Here is a 16,867-nt window from a genome sequence, read left to right on the forward strand (position 1 = left end):
AAGCGAACGTGACAATTTGGATGCGAAGGGCAAATATCCGCATTTATGTTTTGAAATGTGTATAATCAGAACTCTTTGCCTTATTAAATTTTTGGTCAGCTCTTGCGAACCTGCAAAGCATTTACCACTCATATAAAGACCTAAATATTTACGATATGCTATTGCTGTTTGATGCACGAATGCAGGTTGTTCAAAGAAACGTTGAGTAAAGGCGCTTCAGCTTCGGCTCCACTACCAGCGCTGCGTAGAGGAATGCACTGCAAGAAACTGGTCACAACTCTAACAGCATGCCTTTCAGCGAGGTAAGTATCGGCTTGCAAATAACTACACTTGTTCTAACTAAGCCTTCACATTAACGTATGCTTAAAACCTGCCGACCAGAATGGTTGAGCCGCCAGCACAGTTTTTCAGTTGCACGTAATCGGGCACCTTGTTAGGGAAACCCAGTTCGGGTGTCTTCCAGCATAGCTTATCACATCGCGTGGACACTCTACAAGAAGCAGGTCTAGTGAGGTGCGGTGCACCATAAACCGAACTGTCTGCACATGAAGACACTACTTTGGAGCCACTGTCATGAAGATCCTTTAACGCCTTCACACCTAAAATCAACCCATGATTGATGGGCACAAAGCATTAATTTTATTGGTTGACAGGGTTCACACTGAGCTAGACGCTTAGAAAACATCTTATAGCTCCAGCATTGATAACCAATGCATGCAACCGGTTTCCCGCGAAATAAGCTTAGGTTTGAAAACGTAGGACCCTTTCAGCTTTGTAAACTGCATGGATGTTAGCTACGCTAGAGCGAGCCGACCATAGCAAATTTTGAGCGCTACAGATTATAAGCAGTCATAAACTGTAAGGTAAAAGTTGTGTGCGGTGCGCATGTGCCGCGCTCAAGGCTAGTAGGTAAGCGAAGAATCACTCGGAATTAAAATGGCGATAACAGACAAGGCGCTTTAATCTTCTGGTTTCTTGTATCGAATCGCTGTGTGCCTGTATTTTGTTGTTGGAGAACAAGGCAGCGCGAGGGTGGTGTACGCGCGGACACAAAAACGATGGCACCCGATCATTGCAATGAGATCCACCCCTTACGTAAATGTCGTACTATGTATACGTAATCAGCTTCATGCCATTTAGTTTAAATATAACTCCATTGAAGAGGGCAACAAGCAGCTTTGTTATGCAGACATTATAGTTGTTAATCCTTTTGTTTATATCTGAGGAATCCTTCCTTGTGCCTGATTATGCCGTTTTACTTTTACTTTCACTTGGTTTTATTAAAAATACCGGTCCTCCACTTTTCCTATCCAGCTCAGCTGTGAACAGTAAAAAACGAAGATAGAACTAACCCATGTGTAAATTCATTTGCAGCTGTTAACCATCTTCAGAACATGAGCCTGGACTCGCTGAACGTAATTACACGGAAGAACAGTACACGAAATTTAAGTTGGCTGCCAGTTTGGCACGATAGCTCCAAGGTGAAACAAAAAGATGACCAGAGAGCTTGGAGAGGTGCTTTCTATCACCATGTTACGAATGATATTTGCACAAGTGAACTGTCGGATTTTTGCTGCGTAGGAAATGAAGCTCTGGCGACTCAAAAACAATGCGCGCTGTTTTGATTGCGTGCTATTGCTTAACGATGAGTTGATTTTAGTGCTTTCTTTCTTTATTTTATCGATGATTTGATGGCATACCGTCTAGCCAGGAATCATGACTGATGAAATTCACTGCTCACTGACCATGGTCAAAAAGGAATTACGTTTCGGGAGCGCTACGGTTTCCTTGTTCCCGATGAGGCAGCTGGCTTGACGCCCCCGTTTTCTCTAGCACTTTTGTAGCAATAATTGCTGCTGTAACTCTGGACGTCCAGACGCTTGCCTCATCCTGAACAAGGGAGCCGTAGCGCACCCGAAACGTCCTTCGTTTTTGACCAACTTCAGTGACCACTGAACTTTATCGACATTTTTAATTTTTTTTAATTCACCGAAAAGGGACTCAAAGGTTGCTGTAAATTGTCGCGTGTCATTGTCTTCATCGTGTGAAGTGCCATGTTTTCAAGTTAGTGCACTCCTCCAAATTAATCTGCAGAAGCAGCGGTTCGTTTTTAAAGAATTACTGACGCATGCATAACACTGACCATGCAAGGCAGACGCGTCCTTGCAGTTGATAATTACGAGTGCATTGTCGATTTTTGCTTCCTCCTTTCAAGACGAACTGGACCAAGAAGCCGCACGGCATTCATGCTGACCCTTTTCAAAGTGCTCTGGGTGGACCTCTTGCGAATAGCGCTATGTATGGTGGTATACTACGCCTGCCTCTTCGCAAAGATACCAGCGCTAGAGTGAGTGGCATGCTTTTTAAGAGTGAACATGGCTGTTGTGCAAAGCTTCAGTACCGTAGAGTTTGAATGGTCTTTATCGCGACACTTTTGATTTCGCAAGGACGACTGACTAGAGGAAGGAATATGATGTTGAGTATTTCACGCAAGACTTTGCGCGCCTCTTGTAAGCCGTGTCAAGAACAATTTTAGCGACGGAAGTCTTTGCTTCCGTTGGCTTGTAACCACTCACCGTGTTTCTTCTTTCTTGCCACTTTCCCGTGTAGGAAAAGCCATTTTGTTCTCTATACACTTTAGTAACAGGTCTTATAAAATTATGCAAAAAACTAAAACTGTACTGATAGGCACTGATCTCTGTGATTTCAGGCCTGTACTCTATTAGTAGTTTCATTCTAAGAAACAAAGCTTATTCTTTGAGAGTATATGAAAGTGTGGACGGCGACCATAGGACAAAAAATAAAAAAAAGAATAAGACGGATCTGAATTTATACAAAGAGTGATAGGCTATTATTATGGAGGACGGAAATCTCAGGAGAGGTCCTCGCCATCCGAGCAGCAGGCCAAAAAGTAGGCCGGAAGTCATATCATTTCGCAAGGATTACTGGGAGCCTTTGATCTCGCAGCCAATGGTAATGTTGACCTCAGCGGCGTCGTCTGCTGCATTGTCTGCAGCGCGTGCTTAAGCGCGCTTAGACGGCGGCCAACTAGGGGGAAGCTCTCTATAGTCCAGCTTCAAAAATTATGACGTCACGGACTATCCATCCTTCTCTCCTTCCTCCATGACATTTATAGACACTTCAACTTCAACAGGGGACTCAGGAACAAGGAATTAGCGTTTCATTGCTGTGATTTAGGGCGTCATTCTGTGTGGTTAATTATTTCAAGTGTAGGCGAGGAAATAACTCATTTTTGATAGCGAGCAAGTGCCCGCCCCTTCAGTTGAAGGCATGGACAGGTTGATACGCGTGTGAAATCAGTGTCCTATCTACTAAGCCCCATGGCAGCACTTCGAGACCGCTCACCTTTCTGCCCACCTTGCACGCTCACATTCCGGTCTGCAAGCAGCGTTCTGTTACAGTGAACTTTGGTCTTTATCGAGTCATTCGATAAATTTTTGTGACGTCCGCACGTCTATCATCAGTGCCGACTTCTTCACTGTCTTCTTGTCAACCTCAAGTCTCACCATCTTGTGGATTCGACTACTCACCCCTAAGGCCATGGTATTGCAGCGCAAGTAACCAATGATGCTTCCCCTTCCTATGGCGCGGTTGCCAATCCTCCGTTCGCCTCTTTACTCTGCGAGTATCTGATCCTGACGGCCCTAACTTATTGGACTCTTATCTGTTCGACATGGGAAGCGTCACCATCTGGTCACCACCGACTCGCCTGTCTTCCCTCCCCCTCCCCCACTTTACCTTGCTGCGGACAACCTGAAGATTGCTTGTGCAGAATTTGAGCACATGCTCGAGCTTGAGATTTTTTGACCGTGTTCTATCAGTAGCCTTTGCACTACACTTGGTCCCCAAAAAGACTGGCGACTGCGGCTATGTGGCGACTATTGCTCTTTGAGCGCCCTCACCATCCCCCACCACTACCCTCCACTTCATATCTAGGACTTCTGAGCTCTTTCTGGCACAACCATCTTCTCGAGGAGTGACTTCGTCCCCGCCTAGCTCCAAATTTGAATGGCGAAGGAACACATTTTCAAGACAGCTACCATAGCGTCCTCTGGCCTTTTCGTATTCCGGCGAATTTCTTTTGAACTACAGAACACTGAACATACTTTTCAATGTTTCGTAGACAACGTCGTTCCTGGTCTGACCTTCGTTTTAGCTTGCGTGGACGACCTTCTTGTAGCTAGCCTGTCAATGGGCGAGCACTCGCAATATCTGTGTCCGTTGTATGACCTGCTTTCTGCCCACGGTATCGTCATCAACAATGCTAAGAGTATATTAATACGGTATACGCTTTCTCCACTTTCTTGGTCATTATATCGACACAAGTGGCATTCGACCTCTTACGTTCAAGTTGCAAGCGATTGTGGATGTTCCATAACCCACCTCTGTCACTTTCCTACGCCAGTTCGTCGGCGTGGTAAATCATTAACGCCGTTTGATTCTGAATTGTGCCACTTTTGTTGAGGCCCTTCATCGCCTGCGGGTGGAGAAATATGACGCATCCCCTACACTGTGATGCCGATATGCCACAAAGCATTTCTAACCGTCAAACAAGACCTGGCCGATGGCGTCCGCTGCGCTCAGCCTAACCCGACAGTCCTCTTGCACGGATGACGGATGTTTTTTGTACTGCTGTCGGCGTTCTCCTCCAACACATACTGATTGCGCCTGGCAGCCTCTTGTATTCTTCTCTAAGTGTATGAGTCATACACAGGCGCTTTATAGCGTGTTCGGCCGGGAGTCACTCACTGTGTACTTCGCTTATACTCCCGTCACCTTCTTGAAGGCCGTGATTTAAACATCTTTACCGACGACCAGACACTGATGCTCAACCACTCCGACAGCCCTTACACCCCGCGGGAAGTTCGTCGACATGCCTATGCGTCGAAATATACGACCGTCATACGACCGGCACCACCAACATTCCTACTGACGCTTTCAGCCGTATGGGTGCCGTCACGGTGCATCACCCAATCATCCTTCATGACCTTGCTGACGCCTAGTTTACTGACTCCGAGTTGAAGCGTTTGCGCGCGTTTATCGGATCCATGCAGTCCGATGAAGTCCGCATGTACGACACAACTCTCTTATGTGATTGCTTCGAGACGTTTCCCCGACCATTTGTGCTTGTAGGTTTAGCGCAAGCAGATATTTGACACCCTGTACAACTCGGCCCACCGTGGAATCCGGGTGACGCGAAAGCTCGTGGCGTTTCGTTATGTGTGACCACGCATGAACGCTTTTGTTCCTAATCGGGTGCACGCATGTGCTTCTTGCCAACGAGCGAAAGCCCACTGGTAGCCCATTCCGCCAGCCACTTCTTTCCTTTACACCGGTGCCCGCTTTGATATGGTCTACAACAATCTAATTTCATCACTTCCACCTAACAAAGGTCACCTGTACTTGCTTGCGTAGACAGGTACAGTACACCTGTTGGTCAGAAACAAAACCACTCCCCGATATATCTGCCTCCACCTTCGCCTCTGCTTTCCTGTCTATCTGGGTGGGCCGTTTTAGATGTTCGGCTACAATCATCACGGACCGCGGCAGGCAGTTCGAGTCGTCTTTCTTCGCTGAGCTCTTCGCCTTCTTGCAACGACTCACCTGCGCTCCACCGCCTACCACGCCCGAACGAATGGCCTAGTGGAACGCTACCACTACTACCTCAAGACCACACTGCCACACCATGCCACGCCAAGCAGAGCAGTTTCAGCGCCTGCGTCTCACCTAATTAGGCTTACCCTGTGCAGTTAAAGAACCCATCTGTTCAACGGCTGCACTTGTTTATGGCACTTCACTTGGCCTTCCTACTGACTTCGAGGTTTCAAGGTAAACTCCCAGCACCAACAAGTATGTACTGCTCTTTCGCGATGTGTTCCGCAACCATCGACGTCATCCACCGCGCACTGGGCCACCTTGTCAACTTTTCATCTACCTGTACCTTAGGTCTGCTACCCACATTTTTGTGCGGCAAGACTTCTACCACAGGCCTTTCATGTCCTGGGCCCTGTCCAGCATCATACACCGCTGATGTCTATGGTTCAGTCGATACGGTAGCCTTGGTGTGGCCGAAGACGGCCTACATTATGAATGACGCTGCCTCTCATTGGATCCCTACTCTTCTCTCCACAGCAATCACGGCACCTCGCTTTGTTTATTAGAACCCTGACCTAGCTCTCATTCGTCTCCCTGCTCCAAGCTCGGGGGAGAGTGCTGTAGCAGCGCCGTCTCTGGACGACGGGAGCGTGCAAGGTACAGGAAGCGACATCAGCCGTGTGAGAAAAACGCTTGGGCTTCGGATCGCACTCGGAGATCAACATAAAAAAATCTGTTCTGCAGTCCAGCGGATGACTGGTTAGGGTCCTGTTTTCGCCTGCGCTGTACACTTTTTAAGGCGTCTGTCAAAGTGCTAGTCTGACCAATGTAAAAGTATTCACAGCTTAAAATTCTTATGCTGTAAACGTAGACAAGGTATTTTTGATTTGGAAGGATGTATTTTTCAATCACCAGAGCATGTGGATGTTTTCTTGCGAGGGCATATAACATAGGGCATATTCGCTAATAATGTGCTTTCTTTACATGTATCGGTGGTACTCCTACTGAGTGGTAGCGAAAATAATTGAAAACTTCGCAAGCACTGGTAAATCCTCGACATGCGCCGTTGAATGTAAAAGCTAACTAAGGGTGTATGCCGTTATGTCCCAAGAAAACTTCGAAATGCACTGGCGAACGAGAAGGACGTCCTTTCAAAGAGAAAAAAAAAACTATCGTCGCTTACAGCATCGTATAATCCAGCTGCGACTATGTTGACATTCGGCGGACTGGTAAATTTGAGAGACCCCTAAATAATCATTGCAACGATGTCAGAAATAAAAACGCGGCCTGTAACGCTGACGCAAAGGCTGCTTGTCCACTAGGCAGGACACATACTAGGGGAAGATGCAGGTGCCAGCTAGGAAAAGAAGTTACTTCCTTGCCTATACTTGGAATAGGAATCATATAAAGAAACATCTACGTTACAGGCGACGTAAATCTAATGCCGGTCTATGGACGCTTTCTGTGGCTCCAGTACACATATTTAAAGCATTAAAGACTGTCATTGTATCAGTTCAATGTGAACAAGTTTTCCGCACGGGCTAGCGAACACATCTTGTTCTGTGATTCTTTTTTATAAGGTCGACGTCTGAATTCTAGCATTTATTATGGTTCCCCTCGAACAGGTAGAGGTGTATTTGCCCAACTCTCGACTGAAGTGTTCTTTCTTTCAGTGAATGACTTAACAATATTTAGTAAGCAGACAAGATTAATGGAGATAAAAGGCTTTTTAGGAAACCACAGAGCAGTTTTAAACCAAGGAAGCATAGAAGAGAGTTTCTAAAATAGCGTTTTTTCTTACTGATTAAATAATCACAATATGTAGGATTGAGTCTGAAAAAAATTACAAGGAAAGACCCCAAGCCACCTGTGGGAGTGAAACATGATTTTTGGCTCCTAGGTAGCCTCCAAATATTTGCATGCGCGGTTTATTCTAGGTATGTAATCCAAGCCATTTTTGAAAGTTAAACCTGACTGCATACATTCCGCTGTCTATCGAAATGTTTCGCGCCCACTACTGAGTAATAAAGCATGCTGAATACCCTGATTATCAAACTTCTTTCTAATATAACAAGCAAGAGTGTCCTCCTAGAGATCAATATTAGCTTTATGCAGGGCTGTTTTTCTGTTTTGAGGTGTGATCAGGAATGAATGGCTCTGCACTGCACAAATCTGTTCACAGATAAAGGAATGAGGTGTGCACAAAAACAAAGAGGCATTTAGAGAAACAAGGAAGAATGGTGCAAACAGCCGGCTGTAGAGATAGCGCATTCTTATGGAGTCTACATTCTATCGTTGCCACTCGTTTAAGTACTCCTTAAGAAGGAGCCGTTGGCTGTGTGAGGAAAGGTATTAATACTAATTTGTCGCGAAACAGTGCTCCTATAACTTACAGAGCGTAGCTTTCGTGGACACTTCACGTTTTTAGCGGTAAGGTAATCGCTTCAGAGCCAATGATCCGGGCCGCTACTCTTCCAATTGCTGTAATGCGTCAAGAAGGCCTAAGATAAAGGGAACCAGAAGGAAACGCGGGAGATTAACCGGGCAGGAAACAGTTCTGCTACTCTGCACTAGCGAAGGTAGGAGAGGATATCAAAGTTAATGAGAAGGTGGAGCTAAAAGGATTATAAACTGAGTGAACATCTAGCATGTAGCGAATTCATTTACTATCGTGCAGCCAGACGCTTTCAGGAAAATAAGCAGTGCATGGCAGCCCTTCCCCGCCGACAATCATCACTACTACTGAAGGCTGAATGGTTGGCTGACCTGCGGGATCGGTCATGCTCCTCGGTTTATTTTTGCCGTTGTTCTTTAGAAGTATTGAAATTTCCATGCTTTAACTCCTGTGCACACTTAATTTTCAGGTTACTGATAAATAGCACGAACAAAGTGGAAATGACGACCGGTGTGCTGCTTTTTTCTGCAACAACTACCTTCGAGTTCTTGGTCGCGTGCTACCAGATGGACGTGTTGATGATTTTTGCGTGCAGAGCACGTTCCATGCTTCAGGGGCTGCTTTTCACAAAGGTTCGTAATGATCGCCCATCGCTCGTTCTACTGGGGCACAATTGGGCGGGGACATGCCAATTCGGCTTAAGGTTGAAGCTGGTGACGATCTTGTGCGGGTTCTATCGGAGATGACCGCTCCATGGTGTGTTCCAGGTGACCACCATGTCTGCGCAGAGCAAAGCTCGATACCCGGCAGGTCAGGTGGCCTCACTGCTCGGCGTCGATTGCTGGCTGATCTGCAGCTTTTGCTTCCTATTCCCCGTGCCGCTCTTCGGAGCACTGTCCCTCCCATTCCTCTACTGGATGCTGGCTGCCCGCACCGGCGCCGTACCGGCGCTTTGCTGTGCCGCGTGGAATCTCGTGGTTCTTCTTTTGCCCATCTTCGCCTCCTTGCTTCAGAAGCGTATCTGGGTAAGTGCTTCGACTCATATCCTCTGGCTTCGGAGAAGCCACCATTCGAAACTGAAGATGACAATGTTTAACGCTAGAACCTAATGCTGTGAAGCTAGTCTAGCAGTGCTGTTCTAGGAGCTTGCGAGTATTCACTTGAACGTCATGGGCCTTTGTGAGCTTAGGGGGACAGATGAGGCGTTTACGGTGCTTAAGGCCGGGTACATAGTTTGCTATCATGGTTTAGCGGACAAGCCAAAACTATAGGTGTGGGATTTGCCATCAATTAGGATACGGCTTACAACACAGGATAATTCTGAAATATTACCTAAAGGCCGCAGTTGTCGTAGTTAAGTTTAATCAGAGGTACAAACTGAAGGTGGTGCAGGCGTAGGCGTCTACATCCAGGCATAAAAATGAGACCGTCGAATGCTGCTACAAAGACATTGAATCGGCAGTGAGCAAAATAAAAGCACAGTGCTAAAGGCAGATTCCAGCGTCAAGGTAGGCAAGAAGCAGCTTCGGGATCAGACAGTAGGCGACTATGGCACGGGCTTTATGTGCGCATGTCAGATTACGAGACAGTACTCAGCCCTTCATTACGCCTTCTGCAACAACCGAGCATGCAGATTTCGGGCATTAAACCTTACATACCATACTACACCATACCATACCGTACCGTACCGTACCGTACCATACCTTACCATACCATACCATACCATACCTTGATCGAAAAATCTGTGCATACAATCAAGTGATGCTAACGAGCGAAGAAGGCAATACATAGATATGCGTTCATATCGATGGCGTTTGCACTTCATACAAAACAGCCAGCGGCATTCATAGGTAAGCTTACCTGTGCTGCGAATAGCTCTAGGAGTGCTCTGCAACATACACTTGGTGCGTGTTTCTATAAATCATTAGCAAAGAATGTGTCTTGTTAAATTTAGCTTCACTTATCCACATGTGTACGTGCACTAAACATATACCTATATACTTGCTGCTTAGCGCGACAAAAGGGCCTAGCTTATTGTTCGTCATTGGTGAAACGCGGTGTGTTGTGTCTTCGTTTTTATATGTGCAAAATTTTTAACCGTTTCATCAAAGAGTCGCTCATACTGAGCGTATTTTGGTACCGTTGGTGGTCCCAGAACAGAGTTTCTCAGCAATGGATTTTGCTGCATTTCTCAAAGGCATCACTGTGGCGAAGTGTGGCGAATTGCGAGCTTATTTTGTCAAATGTTAATTTATTACATAAGCGCCATTGAGACATATCTACAGAATTCATAAAAAGCTTTTGGGATTAAGATCGATATGGTTCAGTAGCAAGCTTGCATCCCAAGGCGGTTGTTTTAAGGAAAGGCTCATACAGAAGTGGTTGGTAATGTTCTCCAGGATACTATTTCAAACAAAGATGCTGCCACAGGATATAAAACACATATATTAACTTCCATTTTGCCCCGAATCAATATACAAAAAAGTGAAACATATTTGAAAAAATGCAACAATGTAGTTAATATGAGAATTCAAAATATACAGATGCACGCAGTGCGGGCCCGCGACGAACGTCTGAAGGCCATCACCGATCTCCTATCCACGATTCGTGTGGTCAAGATGTACGCCTGGGAAGACGCCCTGCGAAAGAATGTGTTGCGCTACAGGGATGAGGAGCTCAAGTGGCTTCTTCGTGCCAACATGCTGGACGCCATCATGGACTGCATCTACTCGTCTACAAGCTCAGTGGTTTGTTTCAAGCGCGATCAGCAAGCTATACGCGTTGGGATCATGCATGCTCAGTTTTACATCTTTTCCTTGGATGCTCGAAGATAAACTGTTCATTTTTAAAAGGTAAAATCAAGCTATAACAAGGTAACCATGTGGGCTAGTTGGTGTATTTCAGACATATCTTCACCAGCGAACGCACGGGACACCAGCAGAAGAACAGAGGGCAACGCTGGATCCCAGCGTTGTCCTGTGTTCTTCTTCTCCTGGTGTCTCGTGCTTTCGCTGGTGAAGATGTGTTTGTAAAATCAAGGGCTCGCTAAGCAGACATAGCAAAGAAGTAAACGCTCCTGAAGTCTAGAGAAGAGTAGTGGATTCTTATAACTCAAAGGTGGTAATGGTTTCAGGAGACAAAGTAGCGTAATGATACACACGTTCTCACTGCTAACCCAAGGGAAAAAAAAACACATACCACCCTGGGATCTATAACCCCGACTTTCGCTCGTCAAGTGCAGTGCTCGCCAATTCAGCAGAAGCGGCAGTTCTCACACCATTTATTTTCCAAGGCGTGTATCTCAGGTGCAGCCTGACATTGAAGGCGCTCAATAGAGCCAACCTCGAACATATCAGCACATGTGGCATGCCTTGTTGCCCCCAGAGTTGCATATGGAACAAAGTCTAATAGGAAGACCTGCAGCTTTCCGAGAACCGTACTGTACTGCCTTTGGCGTCGTTTCAGCTCAGTTGATTCAGCAAAACATTCAAACCGCGCAGTTCACTGGTTTAGATCCCATCAGTGGCATGTGAATGTTTTTAACGCGGCAGCGTTAAGGAGCTCGTGTCGCAGCAACGTCGGTGTTGTCGGCGTCAGCGTCTTCGGCCGTGAGCGAAAAATGGCGCATCTCGGTGGAAACCTGAACCGCGCCGTAAGAGAAAGGATTTTTACGCGACAGGGTTAAGGATTGATTGATAGATATATTTATTGGTGGATTGACTGATAGATTGATCGATCGATTGATCCATTGATTGATCATTGGTTCATTGACTGAGCGGTTGATTGATTGATTTATTGATTGATCGATCGATTTTTCTTTCCCTTACGCCGCGATCAGGGTGTCCACTGAGCAATGTGAGACAGGCGTCATTTCCTTTCCTTAAGAGCGATCGTTCATTTCATTTTCCTTCACTTACGGCCCGGTTTGGGTGTCCGCCGAGATATGTGAGACGGAATCCTTTCCTTAAATTCTCCAACGGGCCACGCGTCGCGCCGAACGGGCGATGGCGTTCCGTGTACTCCTCGGCAACGCTGCGACACGCTGTCGCGTCTCACTCTTAAAGACGATGCTTAAGCGTCCTACAATTTTTTCCTTTAATATTAGCGAGTGAGTTTGACTCTGTCATTATAGGCCCCTATAAGCGCACCATCGTGAAAAGAAGGAGCATTTGGCAGTACTTTTCTTGGCCTCAATACCGTGTATGTACCGATAAGAAGCCAGTTAAAGGGATACGGCATTAAATTTTAGGCGTTCTAATTTTGTACTGGAATGAAAGCGGGCGCTCCTAAGTGAACATAATCCACATCGTGCTTTGCACCAAGCCAGCGGAAAGCACTTTTCCCCAGTAATTCCTTAAATTGGTGCACCTGTCGGCGGCGCCCCGAACTACTGCTCCTCGGAAGCTGTGACGTAACCCGTTTCCCTGCCTCCCTGCCCGGCCATTTCGGCGTCACGCGTGCTCCTGCTGGAGCTGCGCGGACGCTACGTACGACGTAGGAGACGCGCTACAAGTGCCGCCGCTTGTGTCTGGAGGCCGTTGAGCTCGAATTTTATCCGCGCGGCTGTCACACCAGCGAAGGGTGGGAGTGCCGAAATATTATTCCGTTACAGGTTGTAACAGTAGTGCGGCGGGGAAGGGACACGCCATGTCATGCCTTCCCAAAAGATGCTAAGCTCTGAAGAGTGAATGCGTGCAGCGCAGCTAGCCTTCGTGGCAAACCTCCTAGGTCTGAAGTTTTATCGCAGCAGTTTAATCGACAGCAACTGCGACATAAATCTTTTCTGTTGCGAATCCTAATCCTACCACTGAAACGCCATTGCCTCAAACTTGACGTTTTGCAGGACATAATATCACGTATACGTGTGAGGGAGACGTTCTTGAAGACCTGGAGCAAAGGAGGGGGAAGCGGTTGTTGTTTTTGTCCTCGATATAGCGGTTATGGCAGTCGCTACATGGTCGTCTTCGGGGTCAGCTGTGCGCCATCTCGCATTACTTGGTGGCACTATTGCCTGGAAAGCGCGAAACCGAAAGCATGACAGCGTCGCCTTATCGAAAAGGGGACCTAAACTACATGAAAATTACAGGTCACTTATAAAGAGCGCAGTTTACTGCAAAAAATGCGCACTCTGTAGCATATATTAGTGGGCACAATTATAGAGAATATGAAGGCTAAAACGTGGAATCAGCTGTTACAGGTGTATTTTCCTTGTCGAGAGACAATTTTGAAATAATTTAACTGATTCCATTTTTTTTCGCTGGTTAAAACCCCAACGGAGAATCACCTCGGGTGCGATTCGCAACAGGAATACCCGTTATTAAGACTCTTGTCTTATTACGCATTTGGCAGTACATCCACAAAACAAACCACCCGCCGGCGATAATACGGATGCTTGAAGCGCTACCAAAATAAACATATCATGTAATAGTGTTTTCAATTCAGCATGCTCAAATATCAGAAAAATTTAGCCGAGATGTGCTTCGCTCATGCCCGAGACAATCAGAAAGTATTTCAGGAAAAACGCGGACCACCCACGCGGCCTCAGTGCTCACTCGCTTCGGGTATGGTAAGTGGGCGGGCTCAGGCCTCACGCTTCTTCGATTCGCACCAAGTGGTTGTCATACTGAAAAAATTCCGGAAAAACTTGAATAAAAATATGCTGAGCATGCTGAAAAGTTCAAATGTTCTGCAGCAAAATCCACCTCGCACTCAAGAAAGCATGCCACCGGTTCTGGGGGTCAAAATTAACACTAAGCTTAGCATCTGTCAGGTCTGGACCAATAGCGTACCTCTAACCAAACAGTAAAAATAATATACAGTAAACAGTTCCGCTGGTCTCGAATAACACTACGTTGAGGGAGAGATTTGCTGCATGCAGGGTACATTACCTCCTGATAAACGGGATCCATTAATTTATAATTAAGGGGAAGAATGGCATTTTAAGTATGATCTATTCTGCATTTGGTTTCTTTTACTCTCAAGGAGATGCCATCTCTCGCTGAGCTGTAGTCAAATTGAAAAAAATATTTGTTACAGACAGTACCAGTTACGGAATGAAAGGATGGTTAGAGCTATCTGAAAGCTGCTGTCATCACAGGGAGAATGGGAGTGACCCTGCCTAAACGCTCTGATATTCTTGTTCCGACTTAGAAAAGAATAGATTGTGAATTCGTCCATCTCTGCGCCCAACAATATAGCACAGCAATAATGGTGCTGCAAGGACATGGAGTCCTAGGTTTGGTGCTTCGTTGCGCTTTAAGAATGGACGAAAAAAACGCCGTGGGTGCGAATTACGTTCACGACAATGGTACTCTCTTTATTGGTGTTCGTCGAGTAAAACATTTCCTAGCAATTTTCCAACTGCACTAATAGCTTGAGCTTCCATTAATAATGAGAGGATCAGAAAAATCAAATAAAGTTGCTAGCTGCAACAATGTAACTGTTCGAGTCAGGCGCCTAGTTAAATAAATTAATTTAAATAAAAAAGATTCATCGTTACGAGGGGCCCAGGATTGAAGGAGCTGGATAGTAACAGTGCCGGCTTAGTGCGAAATATTAGATGGCGTGAATGTCCTTAATAGTTTGTCACCCCGTGAAATTTGTTTTTATGCGACGAAAGTGTCTGTTGAATGGTGGCAAACACAGCGGAATATATGTTGCTTGCGGCAGAAATGGTTTGTAAAGGCATTATTCAGACTTGACAGGTTATCGGAAACATTCAGCGTTCGTATAGGAATGGTTGTGCTCAATAGGACTGTTTTGTTTTCATTTAAGTACCTTAAGGTCCCTTTTGAGCAATACAATGAGGTGGAGAGGGGTGAGCGGGTAGCACAAATTGGAGAAGCAAAAGAAGCAAAATGATTGCATAAATGCACTGGATCACGTTATAACAATGTGGAAAACAGGAATGAAATCTTCAGAATAATATTATTTCTGCTCCTTTCGCAGCTCATGATCATCATGTTCTCAACTCTATCGTTGCTGGAACCCGGCGTCTTACTGACACCAGTGCTATCCTTCTCCTGCGTGTCGCTGCTGTACTTGACGGACCTACCCATGAACAGCAGTGCGATTGCGCTCAGGTTATTCAGCCAGGTAAGCTGACCTTCCAGAAAGACCGATCGAGAGTGAAGGGGAGCGTGGCTTAATAGCAATGCGCAAGTTTTTTTTTTAATTCTGGAAGGTGCCTACGCTATTTCCCGACTGCTAATACGCAAAAAAACAGCTTTCTCTCATAACCAATGAATGAAGGGGCTACAACTCTGCGGTGCTTGTGTAAGCTGTTTTTTTTTTCACGAAGGCTCATGGCTGCGGCACCTGATGAACGTCTGGCGGTGCGTTTATTTCTCGTAGTTTTTGTGGCAGGCACTGAGCAAGTATTCTATTGATAATATTTTCGTCCCTGCAAGGTTTGAGGATAGCATGGCAGAAAATGACACTGAAAATTCGGCATAAGTATTTAGTAGCCAGAAATGTCTATTGACAGCAAGCGTAAAAACTCGATTATAAAGGACTAATAATTATGAAGCTCTTTAAATAAAAATTTACTGGAAGTAGTAACCGAATACCCGTCACAAGTGCCAAAAGAAATAACTCAAATTCCTTAGAGCTTATCAAATAAAAGCAGTGCCCCACAGCGTGCTATGCAATGCCTTTAAAGTGTACTCTGCACCTCGCCATTTTGCAGAGCACTCGATAGGCAAACTGTGCAAGAAAAAAAAAGCGAAGTCTGACGACTGCTGGTAGCTTCGAAAGAGAATGTATCCTTGCAACTGCAACAATGTCACCCATATATGAGCCCCATGAACACAAGCGCTTTCCCTTAAGGTCACCGGTCGAAGTCTATTTTTAGCTTATTCCCACTCGAGTGCTCTAGGTAGCGACGCGGACTCATCAGTATGTGTCTCTCTTCAGTATAGCCCGCCAGAGCGGTGCTCCGGAATCAGTTAGCGAACTGAAACGGCAGGTGATGGGTCATATATCACATCCTTGTGAGCATGCACTTCCAAACCTACAGACAAACGTTATTTGGTCGCCCACGGAAGCCAATGATTACGGAGTGTGTACATTTTGCTCTTGCTGCTTCACGCCACAGTAAATTCGCTCATTCGTGGGCAGTAGCGACAGTGGCAGCTTAGCCGCGGGCTTTGCACAAGTCTTGACTCTGACACAGCTTCGTTTGTCGTGCTCTCTCGCAGTGAGGACTTCGGCAATTATTAGGAACCAAATCATTCGCACTGTGGCGACCTTGTTCAGCATAAGAACCGAGTGAGGTACTACGTCGACAATATATCGCAGTCTTGCATGGCCTTAAGATAGAGACTAAAACGAGCCTCGTGAGAAAGCATTGAAGAGTAGCAGCCTAAAAGGTGCATAACGAAAATTATGCATGGGAAAGTCTGAGATGTCTGCATTAAGAGACTAGGAGAGAAATCTGGTTAGCACCACGGACGAGGCTCTAAAAGCAAAATTGATGGATTCGTCGTTAGAATCCACCCGAGAGCAGTCATACGGCTTCACAGAAAAGCTATGCATTTCCCGTATAAACTTTTTATTCTAAGAAAACAATCGTCCTGGCCCATGGACAAGACCCAAGACAACCGCCTATCTGGGGCAGTCGCTGTACCAACTTTGCTAACCAGGACGATCAGCAGGACCAAAATGATCAACTCGGAGAAATGAGGGGCTTCATGGGGGTGGAGGTGGGGGAGGGGGAGGAGGGCTGGTCTCCACTTCTTCTTCGAAGTGGGGTGGTCCTGTGGTCGGCTCTGCGAAGAAACAGCCAGGCCCTTCTTCTTCCTTGAAGTATAGGAGAAAAGCCGCAAGGCTAGGCCTATTTTATGGAGAAATAGACGT

The 16,867-nt window shown here is 46.1% G+C and overlaps 1 protein-coding gene across 1 annotated transcript in view; it reads left to right on the top strand.

Annotated features, from left to right (window-relative positions):
* The window catches only part of LOC144106454 (ATP-binding cassette sub-family C member 3-like), a 124,538-nt gene that overhangs the window by 24,291 nt on the left and 83,380 nt on the right, over positions 1-16,867 (top strand). Inside the window, exons 4-9 of the mRNA XM_077639273.1 lie at positions 186-302; positions 2,216-2,347; positions 8,481-8,643; positions 8,779-9,036; positions 10,555-10,758; positions 14,960-15,106. Of these exons, the coding sequence (XP_077495399.1) occupies positions 186-302; positions 2,216-2,347; positions 8,481-8,643; positions 8,779-9,036; positions 10,555-10,758; positions 14,960-15,106 (1,021 nt within the window). The remainder of the gene's footprint in view (positions 1-185; positions 303-2,215; positions 2,348-8,480; positions 8,644-8,778; positions 9,037-10,554; positions 10,759-14,959; positions 15,107-16,867) is intronic.

Source organism: Amblyomma americanum, chromosome 10, assembly GCF_052857255.1.
Source record: "Amblyomma americanum isolate KBUSLIRL-KWMA chromosome 10, ASM5285725v1, whole genome shotgun sequence".
Classification (NCBI taxonomy): domain Eukaryota; kingdom Metazoa; phylum Arthropoda; class Arachnida; order Ixodida; family Ixodidae; genus Amblyomma; species Amblyomma americanum.